Source organism: Geospiza fortis, unplaced genomic scaffold (assembly GCF_000277835.1).
Source record: "Geospiza fortis unplaced genomic scaffold, GeoFor_1.0 scaffold16, whole genome shotgun sequence".
NCBI classification, from domain to species: Eukaryota; Metazoa; Chordata; class Aves; order Passeriformes; family Thraupidae; genus Geospiza; species Geospiza fortis.
In genome coordinates, this window is record NW_005054302.1 from 12,226,363 (window position 1) to 12,245,222 (window position 18,860).

The 18,860-nt window shown below is 39.2% G+C and overlaps 1 protein-coding gene across 1 annotated transcript in view; it reads right to left on the minus strand.

Moving 5' to 3' along the window:
* TYR (tyrosinase) overlaps positions 1-17,093 on the minus strand; it is a 42,388-nt gene extending 25,295 nt beyond the window's left edge. Inside the window, exons 1-2 of the mRNA XM_005417744.1 lie at positions 16,151-17,093; positions 6,556-6,772 (exon numbers count right to left, since the gene is read on the minus strand). Coding sequence (XP_005417801.1) covers positions 6,556-6,772; positions 16,151-16,993 — 1,060 coding nt within the window. The 5' untranslated portion in view covers positions 16,994-17,093. The remainder of the gene's footprint in view (positions 1-6,555; positions 6,773-16,150) is intronic.
* Between the last annotated feature and the right edge of the window lie 1,767 nt (positions 17,094-18,860).

Genomic DNA, 18,860 nt, shown 5'->3' on the forward strand with positions numbered 1-18,860 from the left:
GCCATGATGTGATGTCGTTGCATCTTATTAGCTTGGGTCTTACTCTTTCAGACTTTTAAAACCACTTCAGTACAATCAGTTATGCAGGATGACATACTAGAGTGGAGTTGCTGAAAAAGAATATGTGGAAACTTCAAAGTTTGCTCAGAGTATAGGAAACTTTCCTGAGGTAGCTGCAGTAAAATCACTTCTAAAGCAGACATGAGACTACAGATACAAGCAGTGAGCTGAAATAAGAGTTCCTTGTCTCTGTATAGGGGAACTCTTCTTCCTCCAGCTACCTTGCCCCATGCTGTGCCTTCCTCTCCTCTGCACTAACTTTACCTCGTCAGTCCTTTTGTGAACTGATTTCACTGACTATTCTGGCAGTAAACTCCCCTGGAGTGTGGGATGTCAGGTTTTTTCCCAGGCCCCTAAAATGTAGACTCTCAGATAAGGATATGATAAGGACAAGTGATGGTACTGAAAAAGGAGGGAGAGCGTCTGACAAATGGATGGAGGAGTCTGCAGTGAGATATTAAATCATCTTGGCCAGTATAGGAAGCTGTAACTTTGAGATGTTCTTATAAACCTTTGGTTGATTATGGTACATCAGAAATAGCTATCAGGACATATATCACTGAAGTTTCTCCAGTGATTTGGATAAGACAAAAATCACAGTTTTAGGGTTTCATAAACCTTGTTCTGCTCCTGCTTCTAACACTGTTGATCAGCAACAGTGATTCAGTGGATTTGAAGTAGTTTACTGAGCCAGGCTGAATTAAATAAGGTGGGAATTTAGACAAAAGTTTATTATAATAGAAAATAATGCTGCTGCTCAAAAATTAAGGCTGCCTGATAGTTTTTAGGATGGTATATAGATGGTTCTCATTCAGCATGCAATTAGCTCAGGTGTATATCTTTTAATAGAGTACTTAATTATATTAGCTGTGGATTTTTCAATCTGCTAACAGAGACCCATAGATGTCCATGCACCATCAGTCAAGTGCAAAACTTTATGTAGAAAGCAGGTAGTGTTTTCTTCAGTTGCTCATTTGCCACTGACTGAAGTGCTGTAACTACACTTAACAGCAGGTATGCACAGCTTGGAGAGCATTAGCACTGCAAAGTGCTACAGAAATGGAGGATCCATTCCAACAATCCTATCTGCTTTAATTGTCTGGGGGAACTGTTTAGCATCTCTGGCATCCCTAGCATCATTTAGATATCCATAACAGTTTTGCAAGTGGTTTTCTGAACTGCAGAACAGTATTTCTTACAAAATAAATTTTAGTTTTGTGTCACTTTCTAGGCCAGGGAAAAGAACAGCTGGTACTTTAAAGGTCAGATTCTGCTTTGTTGCATGTTGAGGGGATTGATTGCGCTCCCAGTCCATTTGCAGAAAACACTAAGCTGGATGGTTGATCTGCAGGAGGCCAGGAATCACAGAATCAATGATGTTGGAAAAGACCTTTGAGATCATCCAGTCCAACCAAACATCCCATGTCAATTTGACCATGGCATTAGGTGCCATGTTCCGTCTTTCATTAAACACTTCCAGGGATGGTGACTCCACCACCTCCCTGGGAACCCATTCCAATGTCTAATCATACTTTCTGTAAAGAAATTCCTCCTAATGCCCAAACTAAATCTCTCCTGGAACAGCTTGGAGCTATGTCCTCTCTTTCTGCTGCTAGTTTCTGGGGAGAAGAAGCCAACCCCACCTGGCTACAACCTACTTTCAGAGAGTGATAAGGTCCCCCATGAGCCTCCTTTTCCTCAGGCTAAACAACCCCATCTCCCTCACAAGCTCCTCATAAGACATGTGCTCCAGACCCTTCACTACTCCTGTTGCCCTCCTCTGGGCTGGAAGAAGGCTCTGCACAGAGATATGGACAGGCTGGATTGATGGGCTGAGGAAAATTGTATGAGGTTCAACCAGGGGAACTGGTGGTTCCCAGCATGAATGCTGCAGGTTTGGGGAAGAGTGGCTGGAAAGCCACCCATTGGAAAAAGACTTGTTGGTTAACAGCAGCTGAGCATGATCCAGCAGTGCCCAGGTGGCCAAGAAGGCCAGTGGCATCCTGGCCTGGATCAGCACTGGGGTGGCCAGCAGGAGCAGGGCAGGGATTGACCCCTGTACTTGGCACTGGTGAGGCCACAGCTCAAATTCCATGCTCAGTTCTGGGCCCCTCACTACAAGAAGGACATTGAGGGGCTGGAGCATGTCCAGAGAAGGGCAATGGAGCTGGGGAAGGGTCTGGAGCACAAGTCTGGTGAGGAACAGCTGAGAGAGCTGGGGGTGTTTAGCCTGGAGAACAGGAGGCTCAGGGGGACCTGATCACTGTACAGCTGCGTGAAAGGAGGCTGCAGCAAGATGGGCATTAGCCTCTTCTCATAGGCAGCAGGAAACAGAAGAGGAAGTTATCTCAAGTTGCTACAGGGAAAGTTTGGAGGAGATTTTAGGAAAAATTTCTTCTCAAAATGGGTGGCTGGGCATTGGAACAGGCTATCCATATAAGTGGTATAAACACCATGCCTGGAAGTGTTCGCAGAACATCTGTATATGGCATCTGGACATATGTTTCAATTGTGAAAATGGCAGGATTTGGAGATCTTAGACACCTTTTCCAATCTTAATGAATCTGTGATTCTATGGTTTAGTGATGGACATGACAGTGTTGGATTTATGGTTGCACTCAATGATCTTAAACATCTTTCCCAGTCTAAATGATTCTATGGTTCTCTATCTGAGTTCAGCTTTTTCCCATTCTCTCTATAATATTTTTCTTTAATAAAGTTTTCACATTTTAGAGAAGTCCAGGCCAGATAGATGCACCGACTTTAAAACAGGAGGAATATAAGAATTTTAAGGCCATATTCTTTAAGCTCTTTGAAGTTAGTGATGTTCTTCTAGCTTCTACTTCTGCAGTATTTATGCCATTGGCAAATTCACAGGAAATTTTTCAGGGTTAAATGTTACATATTTTCTCAGGTGGTGTTATTACTGTAATCCCTCTAGAGTGTGCTAGCTGCAAGATCCATGGAATTTGGCCTATGTCACTGGAGTAAATCAAAGTTTGTGATTATCTAATTTAGACCATATCACAATCTACTTATTTTTTCTAAAAATTCCTCTGGTAGAGTTTCAACGTGATCTGCGCTGAGTAGTCTTTCTCGTTCTCTAGCAATGGCTGTTTACAACTTGAAAACATTTTCACAGTGCGCAGTACAAATTTACCTAGGAGTGGAGGTTCAAGCTGGGTGAGGAATGTTGGCTGTAGCCTGAAACTTTTCCAATTAGAAGTTTTCTGTTGGCTAACTTCATTTTTAGAAACCATTTTTTCTGTAGCTTTATGGATTGCTGTGAACATACTGAGAAAAGTTTTCCAGATGAAAATTTCTCATTTCAGAAAAAAAAGGAAAATGTCCTTTTGAAATGAAATTACATTTTGAAATGTTTGATGTTTTATTCCATTATTTCATGACAAAACAGCAGTAACAATATATAATTGTGACAGACAATGGAATGCTATGACATGGTTTGGCTTGATACCATTTGTCATGTGTTAATTCATGAATAATGACTGATACAGGGTTTTAGAATTTTTAAATGTTCTTCTGTGACTTTGTGCAAAACTTTGAAGGCCTAGATTTTAATTTGAAGTTGCTGTGAATAAAGTAATTTCACCTATGAAATCTGCTCATAAAGAAAAAGAAAGTCTAAATTTTTCAGCCATCTCTTATTCTTAGGAAGTAGCATTCAAGGTGTCACACTCCAAAACTGAACTGAACAGAGAAGCCAAATTACTTAATTAGCAGTCAGCTAATCCATTTCTGATCTTTCTGGATGCTTTTAAACTAGGCTGGTTTCCTGTTCTCTTGTGTCCATGAAGTTTCCAATGAAGTCAGCGGTGCTCCCCAGTTAGGACCACGAATCAACAAACCCTATTTAAAATAATTGCTTCCAGGGGCAAAGTGTAAGCTGCTCTTAACCGGTTGTTTTTCATTCGTAGCAGAATCTGATCTGTCACATAGAGGGCAATTCATGGGCACAGGCTCGTGGGAGTGTTTTATTGAACAATATTGACCTTTTCTGTTTATTGGCATTGTGATATAAATTCTTCAGTGACATAATTTCTGTCTCTGCAGCAGCACTTTATGTTAGTCAAACAGAAATTTCAGCCTGCCTTGTTGTTTATCTGCTCATAATGATGCTGATACTTGCTCCTTTGAAGGTTGAAAGTTTTAGCCTTTTTTCCAGTGCACTGAAGAATGAAAAAGCATAAAGTTTTGCCCAGAAGGGGATGTTCTATGTCATCACAAGTATTTTTCATTACAGAACTAAAACTGAGATGTAACCCTCACATTGTCATAAATCAGGAACTGGTCAATTACAGGCCTAGTTTTGCTCACCTTTCATAAACCTAAAGTAACTCCAGTAAGGTCAATGCACTTTGAATTTCCTTGGGGTCTAAAAGGAATTAGAATTTGACCTTAGGTGTATTGGCACAAGATTGTGCAAATAAGTAAAGCAGGGTGGAAAAATGTTTTGCTTTGAAAAAGAACAAAATGTTAGGACCTACAAGGGTCCTAACACATTTGTAAGAACAAAATTCAGAAGAAGCAGACACAGAGACAGTAAATGCAAGTTGCCAATCTAAGCCTGGCATTTTTACACAACAAAAAACTAAGCTAGCCATTTTTAAGAAAGGAGTTTATGCAATTATAAGAGATTTTTTTTCAGTAAAATTTCTTTAAAAACTTTCCATCTTTTTCAGCATTAGCCATGAATTCTTGACTTCATATTGCATTTGAGTATCTTGTTATCTAAATAAGTTGGTTGCAGAAACGTTTGTGGTCCTGTGGTGTAAAGTTATTTTGAAATAATTCAGGTTAAAAAACAAAATAGAAAAACTCTCAACGTCTGTGCTTTTGCCTTTGTTTGCAATACCAGTAGCATGATGGTAGGTCCTTAGTAATTCATTACTTGTTTACTTCAATTCCTTTTTCTCTACTCCTTTGCATCTATTCACACACTTCATGGAGTAAAATGTAGGCAAAGCTCTACTCAGTTATATCACCTTTTTCTTTCCAATACTTCATGTAGTTTCTGTTTTCAGGGACAGAAAGCGCAGTAATGTTTGGAGAGGCAGACAATTACTGTCTGGATTCTCTCTAGGCTGCAACAGAAAAAGTCTGAATTTCTGATTATTTTTAAAAAAGCAAATGGTCCACTTTCTCCATAAAGCTTTTTGGCACTCCACACTGCATTAAGACTAAGACGGAAGACATTAAAACTTTTGCCATCTTAGAATCGTAGAATGGTTAAGGTTGGAAGAGATCTTAGAGATCATCTTGCTCCAGCCCCTCTGCCATGGGCAGGGATGCCACTCACTAGATCAAGTTGCTCAGGGCCCAAACGAACCTGGCCTTGAGCACTTCAGGGATGGACAGCTTCTCCAGACAGCATGTGCCAGTGTCTCAGCATCCTCTGAGTGAAGAATTTCTTCCTAATATCTGATCTAAACATCCACTCTTTCAGTTTAAAACCATTGCCCCTTGTCCTCTCACCATCTGCCCACATAAAAAGTCCCTCTCCCTTCTTTTTTAATGTACTAGGACACCCCAGTAATTTTCCCCTGGAGCCTTCTCTTCTGCAGGCTGAAGCTCAGCTCTCTCAGCCTGTCTTCATAAAAGAGTTGCTCCATCCCTCTTATCATCTTTATGACTCTTTTCTTATCCTCACTCCTACTCCCATTTTGTATTGTTATGCCCTTATGCAGTTCCTTGAAAACCAAAAGGTCTGAGAGATCAAAAGTAGATCACATTTAATTCAGCTGATATATGATATTGTAGAAATATATTTATTGTTAAATGTAAAACGTGTTATCTTTGCTTATTCAGAATTTTACAAGATTCAAAAGAGTTTCGTAGACAGATTATTAAGAATATTTTTAGTAAGGAACTTTTGCTTACTAGCCAAAAGGGAAAATTCAAAACAGGTTAAATAGCTAGATAACTAAACTGCTAAATTCTTTTGGAAATTATACTAAGTGTCATTTTTGATGGAAAACTTAATCCATGTTTCTTAGAGTTTGGGAAAAAGCCTGCTGTAGAGTTCACAGTGGAATGATGTAGACATAACATGCCAGCTGGCAACATTCTCTTTCACACTTGTTATCCAGCCTGGTCCCTGGAATACAGTGAATTCTAGGGTAAATATGCACCCTCCATGGTTACAGGGTTACTCGTGGTTGTGCACAAGCAGATTATTGGATGTTCTCCTTTTCTGCTGTGCTGTATTTTTTGCAGTGCATGGTGCTGATTGTAGCAGGAGACAGTATCTCCTAACAGGCTTAGGGTCTGATACAGTCTAGAGTTTCTAGTTTGTTATCAAATGCCTTTAATGTGGTTCCTTCTGTCTTCTGCTATTCCAGGTGAAAGCATAACTTTTTCTTTTATTTACAGTTATTCTTCACTAAATCAATTCAAACTGCCCAGAGTTTGAAGACTCTAATCCCAGAGAGAATCAATTTACAGCTGGAAATGGTGTAACAGAATAAAGTACATTACCTTCCAAAGTATTTCGAAAACTGTAATTGGCCATTTTATCCATGGGTCCAGATTCATACTGAGTCAGAGAAAGGCAAAATTCGACATCAGCTGAGGATGGGAGCCTTGGGGTCCTTGATTTATCATTGTTCCCAGGATTTCTCCTTATAGGCCCCTCGCTTGTGGCACTGCATAAAGCTTGTTGGCTGTTGTACTCTTCAGACCGAGTGCAGATTACCTGGATAAAATACTTTCTATTAGAGGAGTTGCAATTACAAAAAAAAAAGAAGAAAAAGAGGTACTTGAAGTTTTTTAAGAACAAAGAAAATGTACAAAGCAATAAGTTTGTTTCAAGAATACATATTGTTTTATGAATAGGCATGAATTGAATTTATATGTTTTATGTGTAAGATTTTAATAAAAGATGGTTATTTCATAGAAAATAGCCCTCTAATACAGTGCACATTTTGAAGTAATACACTGAAATTGCCCAAGTGGACTAAGGCATCAAATCATTCATGCTCTTGAAAGCTCACTGAGGCTAAATACAGTGCTACCCACCAATGCAGCTGAACACAGAGGTAAATCTGCTGCTGAATTTGCTAAATGGAGGATTTTTGGCTTCAGCAGGCTACTGAACAAAGCCATAATCACGGATTTTTTTTTACCCAGTACAGTGAGAGTGGGAAATGTTGACTTGAAATATGAAAAAAAAAATATGAAAATATCTGTGTATATTTTCAGGGTAAATGGACACTTACTTTCTCTATGTCTCAATGATGTTACATGTGTTAAATGGGGAAATTTACTGCTATACTTCCCAGAAGTGTTGCAGACATGAACTTATATCACCAACTGAAATACCGTAGTGATGGATATTGAGAAAGGTTCTTAAAGAGAGAGATGGATAAAGATGTAAAATACTGCTAGAATCCAGCATCATTTATATAAATGTTCTGGGTTCACAGATAAAATCCAATTACAATGGCATAAAAAGTCATTATTTTTCAGATGATCTCCAGAAGCTGCCAGTCCAGTTTGAGACTCCTGGAAGACAAAGGTAGTTCAGTGGCGGATCTATGAGAATGAAACAGAACAACAGCATCTCAGAATTCCCAGAAGTTATTTTGTATACCAGCACGTAGCGTTGAGGCTCTGAATCAAACTTAACTGTTTATTGTTTTGCTTTTCTTCAGAAAAAACCACCAAAACAAGTAAAACTCCAAACCTCCAGAGACCCTTTTAAAGCACAGGACTCTGCACTTAGCAAGTAATCAATGTGGTTAATGAGAAATTGGGGTAGGGAGAGACTAGTTTTCATTAGTGATTGAAACGTCATAGGGGAGAAAACACGTAACAGTGAAACCTCAATTTCTTTTATCCTAAAAGTATATTTCTATTTCATGGACCAAAACAACGAACAAGAAGATGAGCGAAAGCAATCATCACTGCTTTGAATGAGATAGATGGAAGAACATGAAATTCTCTGTTGAAGGAAGTGGGTGGGAGATTCTTTTCACCTATACTAGCCACATAGAAACTGTGAGATTGAAGCAACACTTCAGGATGACCTCTGCAGTCAGTGGAGAGGGAGCCATCTCCTGAGTGTGATACAGCTCTCCCAAACCAGATATCTGGTAGCTGAGATGTAACTCTCTCCATTGACTAAGTCAATGAAATAAAATGAGTAAAAAAATCAATGCTGAAACTATCTCTGAACTGTAGTTAGCAAGGGAAGCAAAATTAAGAGTATTCAACTTAATGCTCTATTTCTGCATTAAGGTGGGATGAATCACACCCTGGAGGCTCAGATGTGCTTCTGAACTAACTAAAGAGAGAGCCAAAGGCAAGTTGATGTGCTGCTGAACAAACTTTTGAACAAGTGGAAGGAGATCAGATGAATTCTTTTGTAAGTGATTTGATGACAAATTCATAGATAATGTTTGATGAAGCTGGTGATATAACACAGAGTCCTTAAGAACCCTGAGTTCTTAAATGATAAATTTTCTATGAATATGAATATGATGAAAGACTATTCTCATCTTTTTTGGGAGTACATAAGAAAGCTTATCAGAGCAATTTATCCTTAGACACTGCTCTGTTAGCTGCAATCTGTCCATGTCTGTTAAAATACTGAGGAGCCCCTGGAGGCTGTGGGTAGTTTTCCAGCAGAGTGTTGCACGAGCACATTTCTCCCAGAAGCTCACCAAATGGGTCAGGATTGCACCTGTAAGAGGGACTCAGATCAGGAGTGTGTCTCTAAAGAGTCTCTTGTAAGAATCCACACCAAGAAAGGAGAGGTAGTGACAGGGAGAGGCCCACAGTTATAAACACAAATCATAGTTTATGCAGGTTTTATGATTAGTTTGTGTTACTGAGTGAGTTGATTCCCACTAGCAGGAAAGTAGGTGAATGGTTCAGGAGAAACTCTAGTAATTTGTTTATAAAAATGTACCATTCTGTTTCCCTAGAAGTGCATTAGTGATGAAGGCAAACGTGTCTTGGCTGGGGAAGCTCAACCTGTTTCTCAGGTGTTTCTTGGCTCAGAAGCTTCCTATGTGCGGATTTTGTATCTATCTCTCCTATGGGCTTTATCTAGATTCATATCTCCTAGGTTCTCCATCCTGCCATCTCCTATCTTTCATCGTTTTCTCTCTGCCCTAGGGATATATCCCTATTGTGTCTTTAAAAGGAATCACATGCTGTGTTCGAGACCCAGTTTTCAGATATTCAGGCAGGGAATCTTCAAGCATGAGCTTAAATATATCTCTGAACAAAGAAACTTTTCCCCTTTGTTCTGTTTATCCATTTCAGTGGGATTTAATGTAATTGTTAATGTCATCAGACTTATAAATTTTTAGACTGCTAATGTTTTTTTCCATTTATGTTTTAGTGTAGCCCTCATTAACTGTCTAACTAACCAAATTCATCCTAAACAGAAGCCAGATGCCACAAGGCCTTTGGAAAGTCATGGTCAAGAAATGCCACAACATAAGTCCCAGGAATGAAAATGCTTGTCTGTAACCTTTTGCTATTTCTTTTTATGAAATAAAAATTAAGGCCTGGTCATAAAATTAACCAGAATGCTTCTCCAGAAATATCTAACTTAGGTGATATTAATTATGGGTCTATCCTGAAACTATAATTTGCTTTTTTAATAGTCACTCAATGTGTAAGTGATAATAGAACATAGATCAGTCAAATAGATTTTTCTGGATGTAATCTGCATAAAGCATACATAAAATGGGTCACACCATTGCCTATGTGTTGGTTTAAAACGTGTTGGTTTAAAACATGTTGTTTTAGAACAGTCCTGATCAAATTTCCCAGTTCACCCTGGACACATCTTCAAATCCCAGCTGCGCCTGCTTGTGTGAATTTGCCAGTTCCAGGGAAATTGTTAGGAAGATAGTCTGAGGAAAAGCTTATGTAAGTAGTGAGCAGAGCAAGTACCAGTAGATGGCAGTCCAGAATATGCAGCATCTCTTCTGGACCTTGTAGCACCCAGAAAAAACATCCCTCTGTGCACTGCAGCTGAGATCTTGAACAGAGCTCTGTGGAGGGCTTCTTAGAAAAGAGACTGTAGAAGATACTGTCTCATACCTTTGGGAAATGGGAAAACCTTTTGTCTTTTAGTTTGCAACTGCTTGCACAGACCAGCCCCTGTGCCAAAATAAAGGGAACTGCATTACAGAAGATTTCAGTGATGTTCAGTCTTTTGCCCGCTGTCTTTAAATTCAAAGTTTTGGGGAATTTTGTGACAGATTTCTTGGGGTTACTTTTGCCTATTAGATCTGTGCTCACAAAGGCATTCAACACTGGTAATATATACCTAAACACTTGGGAAAAGAGAATTCTCTACGGTATTTAAATGGGTGCTCACTCACAAAGTGATCTGAAGTTCCTCAGTTCTTTGGGGCAGTAGAGCCGCTCAAAGGTAATCCACAACTCTGTGTCCTTTAGAACTGATCCCTTACACTGCTTCTCCTCTGAGGCCACTGAGCCCCCTCCAGAAGCTGTAGCAGCACATTTTCTAGTGTTGTGTTGCAGATTAGGTAGCCTAAAAGAACCACTTCAGACTACAGACAGAGCAAACACTTGATTTGCTGATGTGTGTCAGCCACAGAGATGTGATGTAGGCATTTCACTGCCTTTTTTCACACCTCTCCTCACCTGTTTGTCCTACATGAAGTCTGGACTTCTGAGCTGGAGTCTAGAATGGAGAGCTGTTATGGAACCAAAAGATATTTTGCACTGATTCATTATCTTTCTCCACTTATTCTCACAAGCTTGCTTGAGAATCTCATTACAGCACAGCTCTCACACTGGATTTAAAACATTTGGCAGCTATAAAGAGGTTTAATTTTTTCTCTTTTTTGGCTGCATTAGGGCCTGGCATAATTTAATCCTAATTAAGTGGCATCCAGAAGATATTTACTCACCAAACTGGGAAAATGCAGGGAAATCCCCAGATACAAGCTGTATCTTGGGACCTTGTTTTTACAGGTGAAGCTTTGAAAGGTGCTGTACCTGTAGCAGACCAAAAAGGTTTTAAGAGATTGTGTATATTTATATTTGGTTCTTCATATACTGCTGAATATTGGCAGGAGTGGAAAAGTTAAACATGCAGAGAATTGAAAGAAAAGGAGAAAATATACAAAGCAAAGCCTTGAAGAAATTCTAAGAAACTTCTAAAAGGGTGAGGTCCTTGATTGTCTTTCTTCCCCTTATGGCACATATATAAACTGGGGGAGCTGTGAAACTCAAGCTAAAAGGAGATAAGACAAACATGAACTGACAGCATTAAAACAAACCTAGGGACTTCAAAGGTATTTTCTCAGCCTTCAGTAAAAGCTGGCTGAGTTTTACCTTTTTGCTTGAAGGGAACCCAGAATTGAAGAGCAACCTAGACCTGATTAAGCACCTCAGAATGCAGGAAAGTCTGTTACCAATTACTGATGAAGTATTCACTAACACCTCCTGGTCTGACAGCTCTGCAGCTGTCTCCAAGCTGTACTGTCACTGCTGCTGTCTCCATGTCTACTGTGAAATCACTCAGACACATCTCTTTGGAGAGAGATGGTAGGCTTCTTCTGCTGGTGAATTATTAACAAACCCCATTTTTTATGAAATCAACCTAGCTATTGATTTATACACCTCTAGAGGTGTATATTCTTTTATCTTTTACCTTACATGACTCCTGAGCAAGCATGGCTATACACTATTGGACAGCCAAGCATCCAGGGGCCCAGCTCCGCTGTCACCCACACATGATCCCATGGACAGCCAGTCACAGGGACACAGAGCCTGAGGATACCCAAGTGGCTGCTTCTGCTGTGCACAGATCATGATACCCTCCTGCTGCAGTCCTGAGGTGGCATGTGAAGAAGACCCTCTTCTTAACAGGAAATGTTTCAAATTTATAATCCATGTAAGCATATCGTTAGGAAACACACTTCATAAATTCTTTCTTTATAGTTGCTCCATTTGGGCTCTTGCTTTTTAACGTACCAGCCTGGAGCTGGCACCACAATCTACTAAGTTGCAATAAAAAATAAAGCTTGTGAGTTCCTTGGTTGTCCATAAGCAGATGTAAGACTTTTACTGACTTAAGAATCAAGAAGTGCTGGCTTCTGGTGTTTGTATTTCTGAAAACTTCCTGCAGTTTTTAAAGGTAGATGTAAAATAATCCTTCAAATAATGCTGTCAGACAATTCAGCTAGCAGTACAGCTCCCTGATAAAATGTACTTAGAATTAAATAACTGTGTCTGAATAGCTGAATTCATATTTCTTATGAAGTCATGTTTTCTGGTAATGGATCTAAAGTACTGTCATTATTAGTTCAGAAGCATTTTATCAATTTTCTATTTGTGTAACTTGTTTCTCTTTTGTAGCTTTTCTTTTGTGTAAGTGGTTCTTCAGGGTGATATGGAATGAAGTGTTAAGGGAAATTTTCCATGCTTGCAAAAAAGAATATGCAGCAGGCTTACTCCAGCACATCTGAGAGCAGACAGCTTTCCATGTTATGCAATTGCTTCTCTCAAGTCTTTGGAGAGACAGAATAGAGGGAGCTGAAGTTGGTGGTGTATCCTGCTTACCACAACAACAAACTGAAATAGCACTTAGATTCTCCAACTCTGTTTCCTTCATCCTATGTCTAGCACACTATGGGGATTCCCAGACTCTAACATTAACTGCCAGAAGAAAGATTCTGCTTTTAATTTGCGGTATGCTTTTATGCATCTGCAACTCCATCGACTTCAGTTGTTTCTTGAAATTAGTTCTGGTGTAGAAGAGAGAAAAATTTAACCTTCTACTATTTAGAATCACAGAACAGTTTTGGTTGAAAGGGACCTTTAAATGTCAGCTAGTCCAAATGCCCTGCCATGGGCAGGGACATTTTCAACTAGAATTTTTTTTTTTTTTTGCAAATCCATTATTTTGAATAATTTTAGAAAAGAGCACTAAAACAAAAAAAACCCTCTAAAAATGTCATGGAATATCTCCAATTCCCATATATTTTTCTGATAAATTGGCATGGAATCGCGAAAATTGCTAAAGCATTAGTATGTCTCATGCAGTCCTAATGCTGAGTGTAACACTTGAATCATCACAAACAAGTAACTGAAAACATTAGAAAACCCTTCCCACCCACCCTAAAACATGAGCTAAGCAAACAAACAAAACCAGTAAAGATTTCTGATAGTCTTGCTGGCAAAAAAGAGGTAGGAATCAGAAGTGTCACTTAGATGACAAATATGAGAAAAATGTGGATGGATAATTCACACAGCCAAGTGGTAACAGCAGCATGTTGAAGAAAAAGTAAGGTGAAAGCAAGAATTTCAGCATGTATCCATGGGTATCCACGTTGCTATGGCAACCCTTCAATGGAATAAAGTATTTTCTCCTTTCTTTGGGATTAAAAAAAAAGAAAGAGGGATGTTGTTCTGCAAATAGGCACTTTACCTTTTTAAAATAAATCTAAACCATTTCCTAACATAGCAGGCATTGTAAAGACACTTAAAATTCTAAAAAGGACACCATATTGTTGATGTGCTATTCCAAGGTTACTCTTGCCCTCTTTTTATTTTGAATGCTTGCTAAAAGCATTCTTGTTAAATTCCTTAAAATTCCGTCACATTTCTGGATCCTCCTCTTTTTTCTTTTTCTTTTTTTTTTTCCTTTCTTTTTTTTTTTCCCTCCCTGTGCTGTTTAGCTACAGGGCTTAGATAATCAGAGCATTCTGCAGCAGATCTGTGGCTGTTTTCAGGTCCAAGCTAAGGTTATTTTTGTTCTCTTTTGATTTTCTGGAGTGATATTTTGATCTCTTACATTGTGCTGCTCATAGTTACTGTATTGACTGTTATTCCCTATCAAGCAATTGTTTAAATTTGGATTCAATGCCAATAAAGAAATATCTTTACCCCAAACTCATGACTGAAAATGCAGATCTGTTCAATCTCTTTCATTCTTTCTCAGGATAAGATGGGAGAGCCATAAATAGAGGAAGATATTAGAGGACAACAATAGTATTTGAAGGTAAAGTTATCACATATTTTGGAAATTTTGAAAAATTGTAGCATTTCCAAAAGTCACTGAAAAATTTAAGTGAAAAACATTTCCAGAAAATAACTGAAAAATGTCAGCAAATGACTTAGGTGTTCTTGCCTATGTACACTGACACTGAATGTGTTTTAAACATAGCATACCTTTTATTCCTGCACCTCTTAAAGTTATACAAAAATATCTCTTTGAACAACTTGTTCCATAAAGAAATCTTTTTTTAAGACTGTATTAGTGGGGACTAACTTTAAATGAGAAATTATAAACCTGACTGTTTCTTAAATATAACAATTGCTACTAATAAATGTTCTGGGTATTTATTGCCAAGATAAAAATAACTTAAGAATCTGGACACAATAAAGCCTTTGAAAAAAACCAAAAAACAACCAAACACAACTACCTGAGCACCACATGTCTTTTAGAAAATCCTGCTAGTAACTTTCTGATTCCTGTGTATTACCAGTCTCCTCCAACCCTGGTTATCTCATCCAATATACTGTATTGATAGCTCCACTTGACACATGTAACCAGTGCAATTCTGGTTTCATTTTATCCGCTTCCCAACATGTACATTTTTCACATAACTATTTATTCAGCTCAGTGCAGAAGAGCATAAAATCCACTTCTTTCTGACAATACAATCTAATTAAGCTAGTAGAGTTGATCCAGATTCAAGTTGTTAGAAATAAGAAGAATTTTAGAAAATGCAATGAAAATGCATATTTGCATCCATATCTATTTTATGGCTATGTCTACGCTAAGTTAAATGTGTTTAGGAAATTTCTTCGTCACTGAGGCCAAGTGACATCAAATAATCCATGTTTATGTCAATAAAATAATTTTACAGGGTGTCTCTATGCAAACATTCTCCTGGGAATGGTCCCTGAAATGATTCCTGTCTGGGGGAGAAAAAGGTATGCCTAAATAATTATATTACTCTATCTCCAAATGCTTGAATTTAGCGGTCTACACACCCTCTATTATTCAGAGGGCACAAATCAAGACTAAATACAGCACAACCAGCCCAATAAGCCCAGCTGGGTGCTGATTTGTAATATGCCAGAATATCCCAGAGCTGCTTGAATTTCTCTCTCTGTTAAATCACTAAAACTGCCCAACCTTCATTTGGGCTGCTGCTACAGAAATAAATGGAAGACAAATTTAGATGAACATAATCATAGACTTCAACACCAGAAGCAACTATTGCTATTGTCATGATGGAGTGTGTCTATCGAAGATGATAGACCTTTGTCACTGTATTTTAGGCCATGTGAAAGTGATGAGCGAGACAAAAAAAGCCCTCAGTGTTAGAGTAGGACACTATAATTCAGCTGTATGAGACCTTATCACTTATATATACATGTAATGTCACTGTGTTTTATGGCCTCATTTGAAGTGTTTTAATTGCCAAGAATCACTTTTGCATTTGCCTCTCAGTTCCTTTAAACAACAGATATTTCTTCTCTATTACTTTGGACTACTGATGTGAATTACACAGCTGATTCTTCTCTGCTCTTAAGGTTTGGTTTACTTGTTTGTCTGCTTAACATTGAAAGCAGGTTAGATGAATTTGATAGTTTTTAACTCATGGAGGGGAGGAATACAGTGGGAGAGGGGTAGAGTGCCTGAAAAGCCTCTGCTTCTATTTCCATCATTCAGTCACCCATTGTTTTGCAATGGTGCTAGAAATTTATGTGCATAAATCCTGCTTCTCTGACCTAACTGGCACGCCAGAGTCAAGCATGTTTAACCTGCTAAAGGCCATGTTTGGACACAAAGGCATAACTTTCCCCCTTCCACTTTACTTTTATGTTCTTAATTAAGCAACCTAAATCCTACAGTCAGAAAGAAATGATAAAAAATTACAAATGAACTGTTCTAAATGAAGATTATGTCCTCAAAAAATCCAATTTGCTTTCTGGTATTGCCTCCTTTCTCTCCAGGAGTATCTAAGGGAAGGCAGTATGGCTAAGCCCCCATCTTGTGCACCTCACCTAGGTGCTTAAAATCAGATGGGGTCATTCCCTTCCCCTTTCCTTGGCTGGTTCTTACCTGCCACGAGGAGAAAATTGATCCTGGGCTGAGTAAATTAGGGTTGGTGGGATGTCTGCCACCCATGTACTCATCATTGCAGACCTCACAGTCCTCTGCATCTCGCCAGTCCCAGTAGGGGATGGTGAAGTTCTCATCACCTGTTATCTTCTGGATCTGACGTTCCCACATCAGCAGAAAGAGCCGATGCCAAGGCAGGAAACCGGGGGCTTCGTGGGCAAAATCAATGTCCCGCCACACATTGGACCCACCTAAGAGTGTGTCTCGAGAGGCATAATAATGCATCCACACAAAGAGATCATACACATTGATGTCTCTGAACATGGGGTTGGAGCCATTGTTCATCTGAGTATACGTGCCTGTAGCAATAACATAGTCCTGGCTAGGGATGTTCTTTGCCAAGTTAAGATAGGCAAGAAACTTGTTCTTCTCACTGACAGTGAGCTGGAAGACGTTTCTTCTTGTTTTCACTTGCCTTTCAGTGCAGTTGAGCCCAGAGAAGCCAAACTTACACTCCCCACAGTTGAATCCCATGAAGTTGCCTTCACATCTACATGTCCGGTTGTAAAATACAGATGGCCAGTCCTCTCTGTCATCCACTCCTGAAAAAGGGAATTGCGGTCCCAATGGAGCCTGGGAGAGAAGGATGTTCTGGCAGGACCCTCTGCTGGAAAGCTCCCCACAGGGGGACCCATCTCCATCCCAGGGGGGACAGCACTCCTTGCTCAGCAAACTCTGCACGTTCGCACAGACTCTGGGGAACTGCCCAGCGGACGGCTGAAGGATGACGAGAAGAAAACCCAGGGCAAATAGCAGCATACTGACAGAGCAGCAGGAGAGCATCAGCGTTATGCTTCAGTGCGTGGAGTGCTCTCTCTGACCCCTCCAAAGGCCTGTGTATGAAAGGAATTCCTCCCCTCCACCAGGAATGCTTCACTGCTCACTCTGCTACAGCGCACCCTTCAATGTCCTTCCCCATTCCTACACATGGTTCATTTGCACACAAAATACACTTCAGGGTTAATCTCATTGTCACATGTTTTAAGTGAAAGCCAAGTGACTTTCCCCCCACCCTCTACAAGTTTCAAAATACAGGCATTTATTATAAACTTTCATCTTCTGCCTAGCACATGATTTCTCTCTCCTGGCAAATGCAGAGGAAGTAAAATTAAAGTTGGGACACTGAATCAATTGTAAGTTCTTAGAATTCCTAGTTTGATTATATGCTTTAGAGTAAATGGTTGGTTAAATAAAGACATGGCAGAATTTGGTTGGTTAAATAGGAAGAACAGTAGACATAAAAATGAAAAAATAAAGAATTTGTGAGCAAACTATTTTTTTTAACAGGAAGCAAAAATAAAATGTGGTCAAATTAAGTATGAACATAGGGCAGAACCAGAAAAAATTATTTGACTTTAGCATTTTTTACATTTCAGTGTAAACTGCCTTTCTTGGATTAGTGTATGGCAAAAGGAGGGGAGGGAAGTAATATACTTTAAATAAGAAAATAATTTTTGTTCTTCTAGAATTGATAGCGTTTTCACAGTTGATGACACACAGAAGTCTGCATGACAGCCTTCTCCACAGTTTTGTGGGAAACACAGACAATCTGCCAATAGATTTTCAGAAAGCACTTTGAGCATCTGTCTCTGGATCAAGAAAAAAACCATTGACTCCTGTTTTTCTCCCATCAAGCAGTTTGCAAACAGCATATCTGTGTTCCTTACTCAATATGTTACTGGGCAGCCTCCAGACCACCCACCTCTTTCTTCTTGTACATTAGCCTGAGGAGAGCTGACAGAGCTGCATGAGCAGATTTAAAAGTTAGACATTCTTTGAAGCTGCCCCTTGTGAGAGGACAACTGTTGTTTTACTGCTGGGCAAAGTGCTCGAGTTATCCATTATTTGCTTCATCTACTACTGCTGTTAATAAGAGTGGTTTTCTTGGGGTTTTCTTCTTACTAAAAGCTTTGTGAATTATTTCCTTGTGCTTAGAGGGGGCAGGAACAACATATAGGCAAATTAAGTGGGAACTTTGCTGGGAAATAGAACCTTTGCTGGGATCAGGAGGTCATCACATGACCATGATGAGGAGCACGAGGTGCTTTAATCCTGTTGGCTTCTATGCCTAAGGTATTCCAGGGGATTATCCCTGAGTCCCACTTCCAGGGAGCCTGTGATGGGGGAGCCTGGAGCAAAAGCACAAAGGGAAAGTATTTATTTTTTAAAAAAATATTTCTAACCATAGTCTGATATTTACTACTTTTTAGCTGATTCCCCTGGTTTCCATGTTAGGCTTGTAAAACATGTTCTATCATAGAAAGGCTACTAGTGTGATTTAATTTATTTTGTTTGTACCTGGCTGTTTGGGAAACCTTGCCATTTCATTTACTGTTCTTGCAATGGATGCTACTACAAAAATACTATACATGAGGAGAGACCCATCTCTGAGGATAGCAATATGTATTTTTTAATTTCCACTGAAAAGCCACAGAGATTGGGAGAAACTTGAGGAAGAGGCTCAGAGGAAACCAGAAAAGCCCTCAAATAGATATTCATGCAGACAGTGATACAAGCAAATACATTCAATACCCTGTTTTAATATTCAAATTAGATTTCATGTGTTACAAAAGAAGGATCTGAGCCTTGAGAGTTGTCATATGATGAGTTTCCGAAGCAGCTGATTAACCACAGAATTCCCTGTGCAATG